This window comes from Babylonia areolata, chromosome 18, assembly GCF_041734735.1.
Source record: "Babylonia areolata isolate BAREFJ2019XMU chromosome 18, ASM4173473v1, whole genome shotgun sequence".
Classification (NCBI taxonomy): Eukaryota; Metazoa; Mollusca; class Gastropoda; order Neogastropoda; family Buccinidae; genus Babylonia; species Babylonia areolata.
Window position 1 is genome coordinate 50047340 of NC_134893.1, and position 18603 is coordinate 50065942.

Sequence of the window (18603 nt, forward strand, 5' to 3'; positions counted from 1 at the left end):
GAGACCGACTTTGTTTCAAGATGGTGGCCAAAGATAACTAACTAGTGACTGTGACGGTAACGGAAGTGGGCAGTTACTTTAGAAGTGTCCATATTTCCTGGAAAGAAGAGAAAACAGGATGGAAGCGGGAAGCATAGGATTCAATATAGAGGGTTAGTATAAATTTTACCATTCGGAGCCTACTGCTTGGACGCGAGTCAGCGAACGTATCAGTGACTCAACTCGGTGAACCCTAGACTGTCCACTTCAAAGTTCTGTACAAATTCATTTTACCCAGTCCCAGCATCATTATAATTATATTAATTTTTTGTAGTCAGTATTACCATATAATCAGTGTAGAAACCGAGTTTCATATTTTGCAAAGGGCAGTGAAATATGGAAAGAGAGATAGACATGTAAAATGATGTATCTATAGACTGACACTGACAGAGCCAGAGCTGCTGCAGGCATACAGGAGACAGCTATAGCCTAACACCTATATCTACATATATATATATTTTTTTTTATAGATTTTTTTTAGGGACACGCCTGTACAAGAAAAATGGTATACATTATACACAGTCACAAACACAATGACTGGGTGAGATACAATCATACATATGTATAATTACTCGCACACACAGACAGACACAGACATGCACAGTCACACACACACACACACAGTCACACACACACACACACACACACACACACATACACACACACATCACCACCACCACCACCACTTAAATAGTTCATTTCAAATCACAATACAACAGACATATGCATCTCACTGAATTTAGCAATGTAGTTACCATACTTGGAATAGACAATACCAAATACTCATTTTACACTGTTTGCTGCAATTTATGTTCCCATTCTGTTTGAAGAAAAAAGTGTGGCTGGGATGCCATGAAAACATTCACTGTCCCATCTTGACAAAAGTTTAACGTCACACTGGAAACAGAGAGTACAATACCAATAGTGGTTTGATTGATCTATGGATAATTTGGATAGAGTGATGTCAGTAGCATCATGTTGTTGCTTACAAATATGAACCCCCCCCCCTTTTTTTTTTGTCTTTTGTTTTTAAAAAAGAAGTTGGGGGACAGATAGAATTGGTCTGTCAGACCACTTAAATGCATGGTTATATGATTAATCTGATTTAGTTCTCAAGAAGTTGTTTTGGTCTTAGAGACCAGCATATTGGAGAAATTTTTTTAAACTTGTGTGTGTGTGTGTGTGTGTGTGTGTGTGTTTTCACATTTAAGATTAAAACACAAAACAACATACAAACATATATATGTAATGTGAGGAATGGAATACTATGCCTGGATACATTACTAAGTATGTATACATTCAGTGTATTATTCCTTCACCATGTTCCCTCTGTTTCATTCACCATTAAAAGCTTGTTTTCAAAGGTAAACTATGCAAGTCTCACAAATGTCTTTTGAGAATGATGTAGATCCTTTGAATGATAAAATAGTATTAATATAGTGCCCCTCCTCGTGTAGTGTTTACATGAAGTGAAAGGGATTAATGAGCACATGTATACATACACACAGAAAGACATAGACACTGAGACAGACAGAGAGAGACAGACAGATGCACACACACACACACACACACACACACACACACACACACATGTAAGTGCATTTGTGCATGTGTGCCCATGAGGCTTTCCTTGAGTACAGAAAAGAGGTGACTTTGGCTGAGCACTTATATTTAGTTTTATAATACTATTTATTTTGATTATCTTAAAGGTGAAGATGCTGCAGGGTGTGTGTGTGTGTGTGTGTGTGTGTGTGTGTGTGTGTGTTATCATATGCTTTGTGATGAGCCCATCTTTTGTTTTATTTCATTTTATTTGATTATTTTATTTTATTTATTATTTTTTTATGCCTTTACTGGCTTTAGTTTGCATAGCATCACTCACTGTCAACAGACAAGATAAAAACTGACCTGATGGAGGCTGTGTTACATGGCATGTGCTTTTGAAGGAAGCAAATATTTTTCTATTGATGCAGCAAAATCACTTTTGATTTACCAAAGTTTTTTTTCAGTTTGTCACAGTTTGTTTTTAGAAATCAGCTTATGACCTGTCCATGTTTTTTATTTTTTTTTATTTTTATTTTTTTACTTTTACCTTGAAGTTGAAGTTGAATGTTCAAGTGGTATAATACACAAAATTGTTTGTTTAATTTAACACATATTTTACTATTTTCTCATTGAGCCTTGATGTTTCCAATGACTCAGTTATATTAGTAATATGATAGTGAACGATGATGACATTAGTTCGTGCTAGTGAGATGAATCAAGCCTGAACACATGCTCCATTTCATTTGATTTTTTGTTTGTTTATGCTTTCAGATTTGACACCTGAAGAGCAGCAGCTTCTGCACTCTATTCAAGAAAAGAAAAAGCAGCTGTTATTTGAAATTCAGGTGGGTTTTGCTTTGTTTTTAATCTGAAAATTTGCAAGGGGTGAAGGCACGGCAAGGCAAGAAGTTTACTTCATGTGCCCCCTGGGGGCATCAAAACCGTATACACAATTGCACATGTATAGATCTTTTGCACTCACCAATATGAATGAAAAGTGATGTCAAAAACAAACAAAAAAGCTAACTCTAGCAAACAAGCGAATACGAATCAGCAAGTAAATTTTTCTTAGTAATTGAATAATATTAATAATGCAAACAAGCATTTATAGAAATCAACGTTAGAACATGTAACTTTTCCAAAGTACTTCACTAGTACTTGACTATATTTCCCTATCAGTAGAAAAGTTCTGTCAAAAAGAAACATGCATGGAAGAGACAAAGGAATTTAATTTTAACAGTACTCTAGTTTTTGAAAAATTAGAATTTTATAGCTTTTGGGCAGATTCTATAGTATGTAGACAAACATTTTTGTCTGATGTTGTCGAAAAAGGGGCACAGAAACATAATAAAACTCATCAGCAGTGTAGTTTGTGGAACATTTTTTCACAGACTGTTTAATTTCTGGCTAAATTGTCAAAACGCTCTTTATTAACAGGCAGCGCACTGTTGATTGTTCTACATTTTGCTGATTCAATCAATTATTTGGTAATACTGTTGGTAATACTGTAAAATAAACGAGGTAAAAAAAAAATTGGGTTTAAAATTAAACATTCTATAATTTAAAAAAATAATATACATAGTATATTATAATTATCTACGTCAACACATGTCTGTACCAATCTTGCAAAAAAAAAAAAAGATCTTCTATTAGATTTAAACAATGTTTTACTTTTTTTTAAAACCATGTGGGATGTTCAACAAAACTTTGCTGATTCAGCCAGAAGCTATTTAATTCAATTTCATTCAAGAGGATTTTAATACTTTTCAAGTATTGATTCTGATGTATTCTGGTGATGTATGAATTGAAAATTTATTTGTAAACAATCAAAGATATCTTTGAAGTACCTTGTTTTGTAACATGCTTAAACCAAAATGTTAACATTCTTGTTTTTGCATCTAGAAAAAATCTGTGCATGTATACACCCACATGCATACACAGTCATAATATAATAAGCACACTTATGTAAAATGAAATGATCATTGGAAAGCGCTCGAAAAACTGAGATGTATCATTGTGTGTGTCCAGTTACATAATCATACAATGTGCACAGATATTATCATTATTTCTGTGGTTAGTGATGTCAGGACAAAGATAGATTATCATTATGCCAGGATATATTTTTCCCACTTCACTTATTTGAAATTAGCAAGTTTTGTTGTTGTTTTCCAAACTGGACCCGTACAGTAACCAGCGATATTTAACATCTGGATAGGGAAATAGACCTGAATAAATGGGTTTTTTTTGTTGGCAGGATTTGGATACCTAATTTTTAGTTGTTTGTGTGTGTGTGTGTGTGTGTGTAGTGATACGTTTTGATCCATATTCTCTTATGCCCCTCCAGCCATACACATATCAGCCTAACCACACCGTCATGCATTAACACACATTTTATTTGTGATTTTGAATGACTGTTTTAATTGTCAAATTTCTTTTTATTAGGGTTATTATTGATATCATTGCACTCACTAAAAAGAAATCCTTTATTTCTATTTTCATTTTATTTTTTTTAACAGTTTTAAGTTTTTGGATTAATGATTGTCTTATTTACTCATCTGTTTATTACAGTTCATAGTCTTCAGTTTCATTTTTAAATTTCATTCCATCCAGGAGCTGCGCAGAGAGATAGAGGATGTCACAAATGAACTGGAAAGTATGGACTTTGGGGATGAGAGGTAAGTATAATGTTAAGTAACTCATGTTTTGTGACATTGCAATTGTGAAGTTTGAAGTTTGTGTTCTAATTCAGAAAAAGAGAGAATATTTTCTGACTTTATCAAATACAAATAAAGAAACCAAACTCCTATCGTGTTTTGAACTCCCCTGGTTCAGTTGTTCATGTCAGTAAACAAATTAAGTCTTGTAATTTTCTGCTGGTGATGCTGAAACATTTTCTTTCAGAAGTACTTTGTGTTCATATCGCACAATCTTATAAAGCTCATTCATTGTTTTTTTCATAACTAGTTACCCCACACCCTTAAGAATAATAAACATGGAACAGCAACAAGTGCAGCTAGGAACACTTTTTTTTTTAAAGTGGGAAAATAACAAGAAAAGGAAAGTACTGCATTATATTTAAAAAAAAAAGAAAAAAAAGATAAGAGATATTCTAATAAATTTGGACAGCAGTTTTGTCATATTGTCTGTAGATTACTTTTCTTTTTGTCTTGAACAACACCATATGGAAATAGATTCAGGTTGTCTTGCAGTACCTGTTGTGTGAATGAAATTATACATACATGTGTGCAGCAGACTTCCATTACGAAGACTGATAGTGATAGTGAAAAGAGAGAATGCAACAATTACAGTTGTAACATTAAACATGTCTACTCTGCGTCATGTTCCTCGTTTCACAGTGGAATGGCTTGTTTATATTGGTTTTTGTGTTCAGTATTTGCCAACTGTTTTTTCTTTGGTCACCAAAACCTTTTCTTATTGATACCATCTATTATTACACAGTGACACAGAAAAAAACGGTCTGTCATAGGTTTTCAAACAGTAAACAGTTTATTTCATTATTTAAAAAAAAAAAAAGATTTACCAGTTGTGTTATTTTTAGTTTCATACTCTCAATTATCTTATCCTTGTGAGATACCACAAGCATGACACTTGACAGAATATCAATTAAATTTATTGTTTTGTGTTTTTGTGTGAGCAAGTGTGTGTGTGTGTGTGTGTGTGTGTGTGTGTGTTATGGCCTTCTGAATTCATGCCTATCACTAGTACAGATAGGCTGTGCGGGTCAGTGAAGAAAATAAGGGGGAACAACCTCGTTTGGGTGGACTAACTCGAGTGAAAAAGATCACTCCTCTTCCTCACCATTGGGCCTTTGGAAAGTTGTGTTTTAAACAAATTAAAGATAATTACCAGTTTGCTCTGTCTGTCTGTACTTTGACCAGTTTGCTCTGTCTGTCTGCCTGTACTTTGACAACAACTTCTTGTTTTAGATTATTTTTTTGAGGTTGACGTATTTATTACTATTGATAGATGTTTTGTGTAATTTGTTTCCTCTTACTAGCGAAAGAGGCACTTCATACTATTTGTGTGAGATATTCAACCATTGTTTGCCTTTCTTGTACTTGGAAAGTTTGCCTGTTTCTGTCATAACTGAGGAAGATGATTTTGAAGGTTATATCAGTGTCAGTTTCTGTGTTGAAGTAGTTGAAGTGATGTCTAACACAAGAGGAAGATGAGATAATTTCCTTTATTTCTCCTTTTTGTATTATATTGTTTCCATTTGGTTTTCTATCTTTGATATCATATAGAATAGATGCTGCTGTTGCTGCTACCTAGGAGGTCTGTTTAGTTAGTGTCTGCTTGTCAAGGCTGTACTCTGTGCATCATTTCATAATTATATCCCAGCATCAACCAGGCCCAGGAGACAGACACTTGCAGTGTTGGTCAGGAAATTCAAGCAACACCCCCTAAGATACACCTGTGAATGGATGACCCTCTCGGCTGGACTGTGTGTCCACAGCCTTCCAATTTCAGCCCATAGCACACTCACCTTTCAGTAGGGTCAGGCCTCTGGCCGAAGAAAAAATCCATCACTGATGGGGCTGGAACCCACATCATTTGTGTACGAGTCTTCAGTTCATGATACTAGTCATTTAAAAAAAAAAAAAAAAGGATTTACTGTAAATGTAATGACCAAGATTTGCTGAATTGTTGATTAAGTATTGATATGCTTTAGTACCAGATAATATGCACAAATGACCCAGTTTTGTATCGTAGCACTCAAATGACCAGGTGTTAAAAAGATCGACCTGTGTCTTGCAAAAAGAAATAGCAAGATTGTTGGTGAAGTCATGGACAGGCAACACTCCAGAAACAGGCAATGTAGCACTGTGTAGATTTGGCTCTTTTTGCTGCTTGACTTGGTATTGTGCAATGGGTGACATTCAACATGTTCAAACAGTGTAAGGCTTATCAGTCGCTCCATCCAGGGATTAGGCTGGTGTGTGAGCATCAAGCAAGGGGCGTTTACATGCAGAGAAGGCTTCAGATTCCTCCTGCAGAGTATGCCTTTGCTTCCATGGCATTATTATCTAATTGTAAGCTCACGACTGAGAACAAGAGACAGAGTTCCGTTTCACTCTTTGAAACTGGGGATGATGTGGTGTGAAGATAAAGAGGAAGGCTGGGAGTGAAGGTAAGGGGAGTGGGGGATGGGGAGGGAGGGGTGAGGGTGTGGGGGTAAGACAGGCAGGGTCTCTGCGCAGAAACATTACATGCCAGACACACACTGTTCTCAAGAGTTATGATTTAGCAGCTGGGTTTCCTATGTGTAGTGTGGCTGCCTGCCCCCTTTTCACAGCAGGCAGACTTTAACAGCTGTCGCCATCATGTTCAGTAACCTATTTCACTACCTCTGTGTGTTTGTGTGAGTGTGCGTGTGCTTGTGCGTGCATGCACCCTTGTGTGTGTGTGTGTGTGCATGTGTGTGCGTGCGCGCGTGTGTGAATGAGTTGATTATGTAATTTATATACAAAATAAAAAACAATAACAAAAAAACAAAAACAAACAACAAAAAAACAACAACAACTGGATATAAAAACTAATAAATTAAAAAAAGAAGAGAGAGAGAGAGAGCCATAAAAAAACCCAAAAAACTTTATTCGTGTACTTGTACATATGTCTCTTTACACTTGTGTTTATGTGTGTATGTATATAAATATATATATATATATATATATACATATATATATATACATACATATATATAATATATACATATATATATATATATATACATACACACACATATATAGTATACATATCAAGTTGCCTTTGTCTCTCATTTGAACATTCACTGTTGCCGTTGACTTGGCTCTCTCATGCCGTGGCATCACTTCTCCACTCGCCGTATTTGACTTCGTTTGAGTACAGAAAGAAAATATGAATTTTTCAGTGCTTTTTTCATACAGTATATAGAAATTTATAGTCTACTTACTTCTGAATCTTTTGACAGCAGTTATGTGTTCAGGGTAATTATTGTTCTAAAGTTACAAGCAGGCAAATGTTTTTTTCATGAGCCAATTTCTCCATTTGTTGTTTTCGGGCACGCCAACTTTGAAAAAAATTGTAGACAAAAACTATGATAGATAGATGAGTTCTGTTTGTTTTGTTTTTTTTTTTTTGGTTTTTTTTTGTATGTTAATATGTGATTTTTAAATTATCTGAAAATACATAAATGTCAAAAATGATGAATTCCGACTTTAGCTGGGTTTTCACGTGCTTCATCACACACACACACACACACACACATGCATGCACGCACACATGCACACACGCACGCACGCACACACGCATGCACACACACACACACAAACACACACATATATATATATATGTGTGTACTATATACATAAACGCCAGTCATCTTTACCATCTGTTCTATGTGTAGTGAATCCTATATTTGTAAACAGTGAATCCTATGTGTACAGTGTATCCTCTCTCCCCTCCCCATCATGAACATGATGAAGTCCTTTATGAATCATTTCATCTTTCCCACCCTCACTCACTTTCATAGCTGTGCACATGCACGCACACAATCAAGATGAAGTAAGTGCAGCCAACTGGGCTCCTAACCAACATTTGAACTATTTTCAGCACTTGTAGATTATCACTTTAATATCAGACGGGATGATTCCAACTGAACTAAGCTGACAAGGTCATTTCAGTATAATATCAGTATATGACAAGATTTGGTAAAAAGGGGGTTCCATCTTGATTGTGACTGATGATATGTATAGGATTTGGGATACATATAGTCACACACACACACACACACACACACACACACACACACACACACACTCACTCACTCACTCACTTGCACACCACCACAACTACCACACCACCATCATCAATCACCACCAGGTACTATTTCCCTCAAAAGAGGTCACCAGAACAGGAATGCTTTCGGTGCAGACAAGGTGGAGAAAAACAAACTAAAAGCATAACAGTGGTGGCAAATCTCTGATGACTCGTGGCAGCTGATCACTGGTAGTGGTACAGTGCCTACTGGTCGAGAAAGATTTCTGACTAGTATAACAAACAAATGGTAAGTAGTTACTGGATCAGATGAAGAAGCACATGGGCACAAAATAACTTTTAAAAAGGATTTTTGGTAGCATGAACAGTTTGGAAGTTTCCAGCATAGCAGAATAATATTTTGTATTCTATCCTTTTCAGTGTTTGAAGGGGGAAAAAAAAAGTCTGGGAGCCAATGAAACAGAAGAGAGTAATGGAGCTACATAATATTATTTAATCAGCTGGAATATTAAGATTGCAAACTGAGGCAGATTTTTTTTCTCAGTATCATGCAGGGTGTGGGTGTGTGAATGGTTTTCAAAAAAAGAAAGGAAAAAAAAAAAAGAAAAAAAAAATTAAAGATTTTTTTTTTTTTTATCAGGAATGAAGGGAAGCACTGTTATGGAGGTTTTTTTTCTTCTTCAGTTCCTCTCAGGGGTAATTTTGTAAGGGTGATGATTGGTTGAGTTTGGACTGAGAAATTCTAGTTCAATTTTAGTAAGTCTTACATGCCCATGATTTCTTTTATGGATAAAAAAAAAAAAAATTAAAAAAAGAAAGAAAAGAAAAAAACTTTATCAGTCTATCACTGTGAGTTCTTATTTGGTTTTCACTGTGTTGATTTATTTATTTATTGTCTTTGAAAAAAAGGGGATGTTAAAGGGGCTAGAAGGAGGTTATGAGGGTCAAAACTTTTATTACATGTAGAGGCAGCATCCCCGGTTTTGCAGCTGAGGGTCGTCTCATAAGTGTGCTGAGAACGGGAAGCAATAAACCTCATGATTGCTCCCAGGATGATATAGGTACCGACAGGTCTGTCACCAGTGTCAGAAATAGCTGTCATTTGCATCCGACTGTTAGCCAATTCATTTGCATTAGTCTGAGTGGCCATTCATTTACAACATAAATGTTCTGCATGTTATGCCGCCTCTTCGAGGGTATTGCTGTACTCTTTGTTTTAGAGATTCACAAGAGAGTTTCGCTGTTATTATTTTGTTGCTGTTGCCAGTTTATAAACAAAAGTCAAATGTACGTAGGCCCTACCGGCAGATCTGTCGTCACTGATAATAGAAATATATATATTTATGATTGTGCTCTGTTGTTTTGTATGTTGTGCGAATGTAAACGACAGTATGAAGAACGAAGACAGCGCAAGTGACAGCGCAAGTGATTTCATACGAACGAATGACGTCAAGCCCCATGAATAGGCACCCGCATGACGTCAAACCCTATCTGAAGACGACGACAGAGTTGATTCACGGGGCAAACTGACAAGCCGAAGGTAGATAGCAGCACACGATAGCAGCAGCGAACGTTGGGGCAGCACGTGTTGTATCAGCCAACGACCGACCACACGCACAAGATCTGAGAGCACACTGAACCAAAGTTTTTATTTTATGTTTATTTTTTATGTTGTTGGAGTGTGCTGACGTCGTCGACATGTGGGACCAATGACAACGTACCTCTTTCATTGCGAGTTGCGGTGTTTGTTTGTTTTTTTTTGTTTGTTTTTTTTTTGTTTTTTTTTGTGGGGGGAGAGGTTTGTGGTTGCTCTTGTTGTTGCTGGTGGTGGTGGTGATGGTGTGTGTGTGTGTGTGTGTGTGTGTTTCCCCAAAGCCTTGACAAATTGCTCTGTTTCGTCTTGGCCCGCTCCCCATTTCTCCCTGGCATCCTAGCTGACTTTTCCGTCCATCCATCCTCATTTTTGCTCAGACTTTCAGGGAACTATTTCTCAGCCAGTTGCCGGCACCGCGTCCTCCTCCCTTTTCCTCCTCCTCGTCCATCTACCGCCCCCATACTGGCCACGATGGGGTGTTCCCTGGGTGCCTTGGCCAGAGGAGCTTAGAAGGCGATCCTTACCCATTTCCCGGGCGAAATTTATGTCCAGGACCTGGGTCCTGTTTGGTTTTAGTATGCTGCTGCTGCTCCGGCTCCCTGTTGCCTTTGTGTCGTTATGAGTCAGTAGTGGTTTTGGTTTTTTATTTATTTAATTTTTGTTTTCTCTGTCTGGCTGTCTTTTCCCTTATCTCTGTCTCTGCCATCTCTGACTCTGTCTTCTCTCTCTCTCTCTCTCTCTCTCTCTGTCTCTTTCTCTGTCTGTCTCTCTGTGTGTGCGTCAGTCTGTAACTCCTCTGCCTCTCCCTCTCTCTCTCCCTCTCTTTCACTCTCTTTCATTCTGTCTCTCAAGCAGACTAAGCCCCCTGTTCAAATCAACCAAGGTTATTTATTGCCCAGCCTACCGCAGAGGGTCTGTTTCAGGTCTGAAGTCCCTAACTGGCGTCGTCGCCTCTGCTGTTGCTTTCATGTTACATCGAACTGGGCGAAAGGGGAAACTCTCCTGCGCTTCAAGCTGGCACACACGTAAATGCACGCACTCGCACGCATGTCACACGCCAACATACCATTGAACTGCTACACTCTTTGTCTGTCTGTCCCTCTCCCCCCTCCCTCTCAGTCTCTGCTTGTCTGTCTCTGTCTCTCTTGCATACACACACGCCCATTGATGCCTAGATACATCCATACGCACAAACAAAATCTTGCACACATTGATACACATAAAGTGCTCCCGCCCGAGCGCGCGCGCGCACACACACACACACACACGCACACGCGCGCGTGCGCGCATGCACGAACACTTCAGTATCTTCCCTATTCCTCCTACTCCCCGCCCCCAAAAAAACAAATAACTGACAACACACACACACACACACACACACACCAAAAACAAAACAACAACAACAAAAAACAAACAACGGCTCTTTCACTTTGGGTGGTCGCGGGTTTTGGCTCTTTTCCCCCTTAACACACCGACAAACCAACGACCATGACTGTTGTCAAACAAGTTGCTGCATCTGCAGTTTTCCACTGCTGACATTTTGTTTTCGGACCTTTCCAGCCTGTGACGTATTGTCGTACTACCAGTGTATCATAAGTGGAGAAACATGCGATTGGCAAGCTCTGAGTCAATCTGTGTGTGTGTGTGTGTGTGTGTGAGAGAGAGAGAGAGAGGGAGGGGGGGTGGGGGGGGGGGTGGAGAGATTGTCGAAATATGGTGGAATAAAAACTGGAGGAGATCAGGGAAAAAGAGAATACTGGGGGTTCACTTTTGTCTACCCGCAGTTACTGCAAACAGCAAGAGCTTATTAAATGGAAGAAGGTTGAACGAGGACATTAATTAAATAAAATGTGGGAAGGGGCAGACTTTGTTAGATTGTTGCACGGTCACAGAGAGAGAGAGAGAGAGAGAGAGAGAGCACAAATAATTCTCCAGACTTTTTTTTTTTTTTTGCCTTGGTGCCACTAAGCCCTGGTATTGCCGATTCCTTATTGCTGCCATGTGTGCCCTAAACCGTTACTGAGACAGGGGGTAGGAGGGGGTGGGTGTCAAGTTTCAGAACAGGAGGCTTATGCAACGTATGATTGAGGGATAATACATACCTAATGTTTTGCACGTGCGTGTTGCTGTTATCCGCTGTATCTTCATTGTGTTTATTGTGGCCTGCTCAGCACTACCCTCACCCCCACCCCACGGTTGCTCTGCCCTCCTTCAAATTATCCTCTCCACCACCTCTCCTCCTTCCACCTTCAACACTCCCAGCCCCTCCTCCATAAGCAAGCACCCCGTCCCACGTCAGAAGTTCATTCACAATTCTCAGCCTAGCCCAGTCTCATGCACTCCTTCTGCTACAGAACATGGATGCACGCAACGGTACTAGCGTGCACAACAGTTCAAAAAGGAGCGGGGTGTGGAGGTGGGGTTGCACGGACGATCTTCAAGGTGAATGAATGAATGATATGGGTACTTACATAGCGCCAGTCCTCTGTCGGATACCAAGCTCTAAGCGCTTTACAGTGCTAAGTTAGTCTTAAGTATACCTATGTTCCTGCGTACACACCAGGAGCATTCTAAAAGCAAACCGAATTTAGCGCTGCTAAGTTTCCTCACAACGCATCCCAGCCCAGTAGCAGAAGTAGGCCCTTATTTTCCCATGCAGAAAAAACGGAACAAGTTGCTGGAAACATTTAATTTTTATGTGCGAGGCAGTCAGTAAAACAGTAGACACCGTAGTAGTACTGACGCCGGAGAGGAGCCCCATCTTCGAAAGAAACAGGAACGACTGTTTATCCGGTTTTCCCAAACCAAATTAACATAGCCACTGATCGAGCTTCCATATGTACGGAGGAAGCAACTCTGTTTCGCGCTGACTGAGGTAGAGTAGCTTCTGTTGTCAGAATGATGTAGCCAGTGTCTTGCATAGCTTGAAAGAGGAAAGAAAAAATATTTTCAGAATTATACGCAATTGTTGGAAAATGATTTGATATGCCTTAGTCCCAAATTGAGTGAATTATCTGCATTTGTCATTCAAAGAGTAACAGTACTTGTTTCTTGTTTAGAAAAGTTCACTATTAAAGAAGAGAAGACTATGAATTTTGTGTGAAATCCGAACAAATTTGTCAGGCAACAGAGAACCTTATTTGCTCAGTTGGTCTACGTTTACGTGTACCATACACATTGAGCATGTTTCAGCCTCAGACGTACGTTTTCTTCCTCTTTCAGCCCAGACCCCTTCTGTCACAGGGCTATCGCGTTTTGATTGATAATGAACAGTGATGATGTTTGATAATAACATTTCCAAAAACAAGCAGTGTTGATGGATCCGATTACCCGACTCGATCACTGACATCCCCTTTTTAGAATGTCTCGTTATTTAAAAAGCTGTTTCGTTCTGTCTGTCTCTGTCTGTCTGTCTCTGTCTCTGTCTCTGTCTCTCTCTCTCTCTCTCTCTCTCTCTCTCTCTCTCTCACACACACACACACACACACACACACACACACACACACACACATGCATGTTCGAAGTTAAAGCAAACAATGATGAACAAGTGATGAAAAACAGGAAACAGGATTTTCAGGATTGAAACGGTGGTTGGCTACACAAAAGGGGAAACACCACCACCTCACCAACCTCCCTCAGTAAACCACCACACCCCCCTTACCTCCCCGGATCCTACATCCTCTCCCCCCACCCCACCCCCCTGTACTGCTCATCAGTCAGTGGCTGAAATGAAGTGGCTGAGCCAAAAGCTGAAGCGGAAGAAGGCAGATGGTTCTGACGCTGCCATGGGGACAGTGGCGGAGGTGTCTGTTGGCACGTTGCGCTGACGAAGGGTCATCGTGCACCGTGCACATTGGGACTCTGCCATCCCCAATTGTCTGCTGAAACTTGGATGGGAGCCAACAGGGGATGGGGATGGGGGGCTGTTACGGGACGGAGAGAGGGAGAGAGAGTGGGCAGGGAAGAGAGAGAGAGAGAGGGAGGGAGGGGGGAACTGGTATGGAAGAGAGAAGCGAGGTTTGGAGAGTGAGAGGCGGGATAAGGGGGTAGACGTGGTGGAGAAAGAAACAAGTAGTCGAGGATGGGGCGTGGGGTGGGGGGCGGTGGGGTTAACCATTGTTGGTTGAGTGAGATGGGGCGTGAAGGAGATGAAGTATGTGATGTGTATGGGGAATCGTGTGTATGTGTGTGTTGGGTGGTGGGTCGGTATATGAAGTGTGCAGTCACTTGAAAAAAAGAGACAATGCTCAGTAACATGCGGACAAGCACAGACAGACAAACACGCACATCCTTGATAAAGAGTTCGTGCCCTTTAAGCGTGGGAAGATGCGTTCGTGCACCGTTTTCATTCAGCGTGCATGTAATTGACCGCCCACCTGCTATTACCTATACCCACCACGTGAGTTGCAGCGAGTTCACCGAAAACCAGCATACATCGTCAGCTATTTTAAGGGTATGGCAGGAGTTGCACGTACAAGTCCAGATACAAAGCATCATCCTGTCTGTGCTGCCTTTTAGAGAGAGATGGAGAAGACCCGCTCAGCGTGGCTGAGCGACGTACAAGTCTTCGCGGCCGAGTCGAATGCGGCCAAGACTTCTGTTAAAGCTGATTTGGGTCCCCAGCGGTGTGGACGGCCAATATTTACCTACGCCTCTTCCCGGAGTTTTCGCACTCAGCTGCATTGATGGTCTGGGAGCAGCGCCGATTTCCCTCCTCGCCAGCGTCCGCGGCCTGCCCATCTCACTTCGTGTATGGCTGCTGCCACGGTTCGTGGGCTGCTGCGACTTTGGTTGTCGACGAGTCCGGGTCGCCATTCCCCCGCGGTCTTGCCCAAGGTTCTCAAAACACATGCCAAAAGACGGCCGCGGGTGGCGGCTCGTGGCTGAAGTCGTTCCTCAGTTTTGCTGGTGGGTAGTCTGCCGTCTTCGGACATGCAGTTGTGTCATCGACGTCACATGAGGACTGGCTGCCCGGTGGCCCGGAAGATGACCTTTGCTGTTGGATCACAGCTGAAAAATGAGCCCGTTCCCAGAAGCGAACAAACTCCTTGCAATGGCAACAACTGACTACAGTCGAGACACCGATTTCCACCTGACTATCGCCAGACTTCTGGCAATACTATTCCGATATTCCGATTTGACCTGGAGCGTTCCGTCAACGTCAACATGTCGTTATACTCAATTTGACCAGGTCGAGAAGTTTGTGTGTGTGTGTGTGTGTGTGTGTGTGTGTTTGAAGGCACAAACAGTTATTTACGTGGATGTGCGAACATGCATGAGTGAGGACATCACTCTGTGTGTGTGTGTGTGTGTGTGTGTGGCTCCCATGCATGATGGAAGCAGTAACGTTTTCTTACGACAGCGTACTAATGAGAAATGCTTGTCCCTGCTCATTTGGAGTGTCGCGCCCCACACACCCCCACCCGCCCTTCCTCCCCCTCACTACCACCTTACCTGTTTCGGGGGGGAGGGGGGGAGGGAAGCCATACAGTTCGGTGCATGTGAGTTGGGCTCTTTTTTTTTAATTTTATTATTATTATTATTATTATTTTTTTTTTTTTACCAGCCGAAACATGAGGTGGTCAAATGCCAATTGCATTCATTGATGTATTAACACCTCACCAACCTAGCCAGACTTGATTCGCATCTCTCTGCCTGTTTGACTCTCATTGAAATAGAGCTGTTTGCTACTTAAGGCCTCGTCGACTGTTTGTCAGCGTTGGAGGGTGTCAACCACGGCATCGTGGGTTTCGAAAATTTACGGACTTGGGCATATTGTTGTTGTGGGCAGGGACATAAGAGAAATGTGAATCGATGTGGGCGCCATTCAGTTTCGGGTTACGTAATATAAAATCATTTTGTCAAGAGAAGGGGAAACGCCGATGGATCGTTAAACTCTTCTATTCACGCAGAGAGAGAGGGAAAGGAAATGGAGAGCTGAAGCATGCACATGCGCGTGGGCATGCGCGGTCGCGCCCGTGTCCTCCGGTGCCAGGCGAAGGTAGAATGTCGTATATGTCGAAAACAGAAGTGTGGGTGGTTTTTTCGTTATTGAGAAATTGCAAATAAACAGTCGTGCCCTTATGGGACCTTTTGCCATTTTGTTTATTGCTTTATTGATTCTGTGGCGAAACGCATTAACTACAGGTCAATCTGGGAGAATGGGGTTGGGAGTTAAGGTCATGGGGTGTGGCGGGGAAATGTGTGAAATGTGGATTACTTCAGCAGTGCGGGTGGACGTGGGCGGAGGAAATTTATTATCGTCCTTAATTATTGCACCTATTGGTTACATTTTCATGATTTGCGGGACCAAAAAACGAAAAAAGCAAGATGGTGGCACGTTAGTTTTGTGACTGAATCCGCATCAGAATGGAGTAAAATAACGGATAAGAGTCGAAATCCACAGAAAATGGGTTACAACATCTACCAGTGGTAATATCATTTAACACATTAACAAAACTTGTTGGTAAAATAGGTTCCTGAATTTAGGATGCTAAAATAGGACTTTACCGCACTGCTTTTTTTGGTTTGCATTAATTTGTCAGCGCTATTCTGCCCACTTATAATACACATGCAGGGCTTTCCCACTGTAGCCTAGGTGTTGGCTGGCTCCTTGTAGTTCAGACATTAACAGTTTCTGGAAATTGTCAGCCATGTTGGTGTGTTCCGTGGCAGTATGCTTCCAATAGAGGGATTGTGTCCGATTGGCTTGTTACGGAAGGAGTTGTAAATTATCAACGTTAAAACCGCGGCGGGTCGTTCGTGCAGCTCAGAAGCGGCGTCAGGTGGAAAGTTAGAAATGGAGACTCAGGTCTAGAGAGAGAGAACCGGTAATAGCGGTTTCGTGTTGGAGTTCGTTTTATGTACGCATGAATTCGAGCCCGCGCGCGTGTATGCGAGTTAGTGTGTGCGTACGAGAAAGAGACAGAGAGATAGAGGCTGCGATTGATGGAACATTCCCAGGTATTATCCATTGGAGCCGTATCCAAGACTCACACTTTTTTTTTTCTTTTTTTTTTTTTTACACGAATGCACAATTCTACACTGGCATACGCGAGCGCGCACATACTCTTCCCCAGACAGTTTTTCCACCCCCACAGATCGTGAAGGCTATCAGGTGTTTTGAAGCGAACATGGTTTACAGCACGGGAAGGGGTTGACAATTTGAGGGCTGACCTTTGCAGTGTCCACTTCGTCTCTCCCCGTTCAGTCAAGCAGGGGGATGGGTACAGTCGATTTGCTAGTGTGGGTTTTTATTACACGGGTTGAAAAAGCTGGAAGTGTACGAAATGTATTGCTGAAGGAAGAGTTTTTGTTTGGGGGTTATCTATCTCAGTTTGATTATTTGGAAGTAGAAAAGGTCATGATATAAAATCGTTTTGTGTTGTGTTGTATAACAATATACTGTAGCGGACTAAGGTGTACGTGCAAAACTGTATTGTACTGTGCTGTACTGCGTAACTTCTCGTCTCATGAGATTAAAATGCATGCTGCATACAGGACCTCGGTTTGTCGAGTTACACTGACAAAAGATGAACGCACAATGGAGGTAACGAAGGGGGTTGTTAGTGTAAAAACCCCCCCCAAAAAAAAACCACACACACAAAAAACCGGTCCATGTGTGAATCGAGCTCGACACCTTCGTGTCCTCGTCGGCTGATCTGTCCACTAAGCCACCGCAGTGCGTAATTGGATTGGTGCACGATCACACATACACACACGCACGCACACGCACGCACGCACACACACACACACACACACACACACACACACACACACACACACACACACAGTGTGACGTGTGTGTGTGTGTGTGTGTGTGTGTGTACTCAAAGGCGTTGTTATCGTTGTTCTCGTCTTTTTCAGTGATAGCTCAGTGAAGCGGACTCGAAATTTGTCAGTTCTGGGGTCAGACTAATTAATGAACTAACTTAAACGCGCACGTGGGGATGAAGGAAGGAAGGCAGGAAAGAAGGAAGTGTGACAAATCGACTGGCGTCAGTAAGATATTATCAGTCAAGCGAGGAAAATGAATTGATGGTCGCCGAGTTACTGTGCGTTATCGTCATGAGTAGATCGCGAAACGAAACTTTGTACGTAAGAAAAGTTACTTAACTGAGTTTATGAGCATACTGTCAGTTGAAGATTGGGAAACAACACAGTCATTGTGAAGTGTGGATTTACGTCTCTCTCTCTCTCTCTCTCTCTCTCTCTCTCTCTCTCTCTCTCTCTCTCTCTGTCTGTCTGCCTCTCTGTCTCTCTGTTTTTCTGTGTCTGTCTCGTCGGTTAACTGTTCGCCAGTCAAAGTGTCAAGTGACTCATTCACCAACAAAAAAAGTGACTGACTCACCGACACACACACCACCAGCACGCCTCTATCTGTCTCGGCCTCTCTCAGTGTTTCTATCTCTGTCTCTGTCTGCCTGTCTCTCTGTCCATACCAGCACCAGTTGCAACAAACCCCAGGCGAGCAGTCTCGATCTGCCTGCTTTGACTGGAAACCTGTATCTTGTGGTATTTAAACTTATCTTGACCGGGACTGGATTTTGAATCGTCTGAGAATGTGACAGAAGAACAGAGATCATTGTAGTGTTAATGCTTCAGAACATGACACTGACACGCTGATGCTGTCAGCAGCACTGGCAGCA

The 18603-nt window shown here is 41.4% G+C and overlaps 1 protein-coding gene across 1 annotated transcript in view; it reads left to right on the forward strand.

Annotated features, from left to right (window-relative positions):
* Positions 1-17: 17 nt before the first annotated feature.
* Positions 18-18603, forward strand: part of LOC143292046 (cytohesin-1-like) — a 65009-nt gene continuing 46423 nt past the window's right edge. The window contains exons 1-3 of the mRNA XM_076602216.1: positions 18-152; positions 2356-2429; positions 4195-4259. Coding sequence (XP_076458331.1) covers positions 119-152; positions 2356-2429; positions 4195-4259 — 173 coding nt within the window. The 5' untranslated portion in view covers positions 18-118. The remainder of the gene's footprint in view (positions 153-2355; positions 2430-4194; positions 4260-18603) is intronic.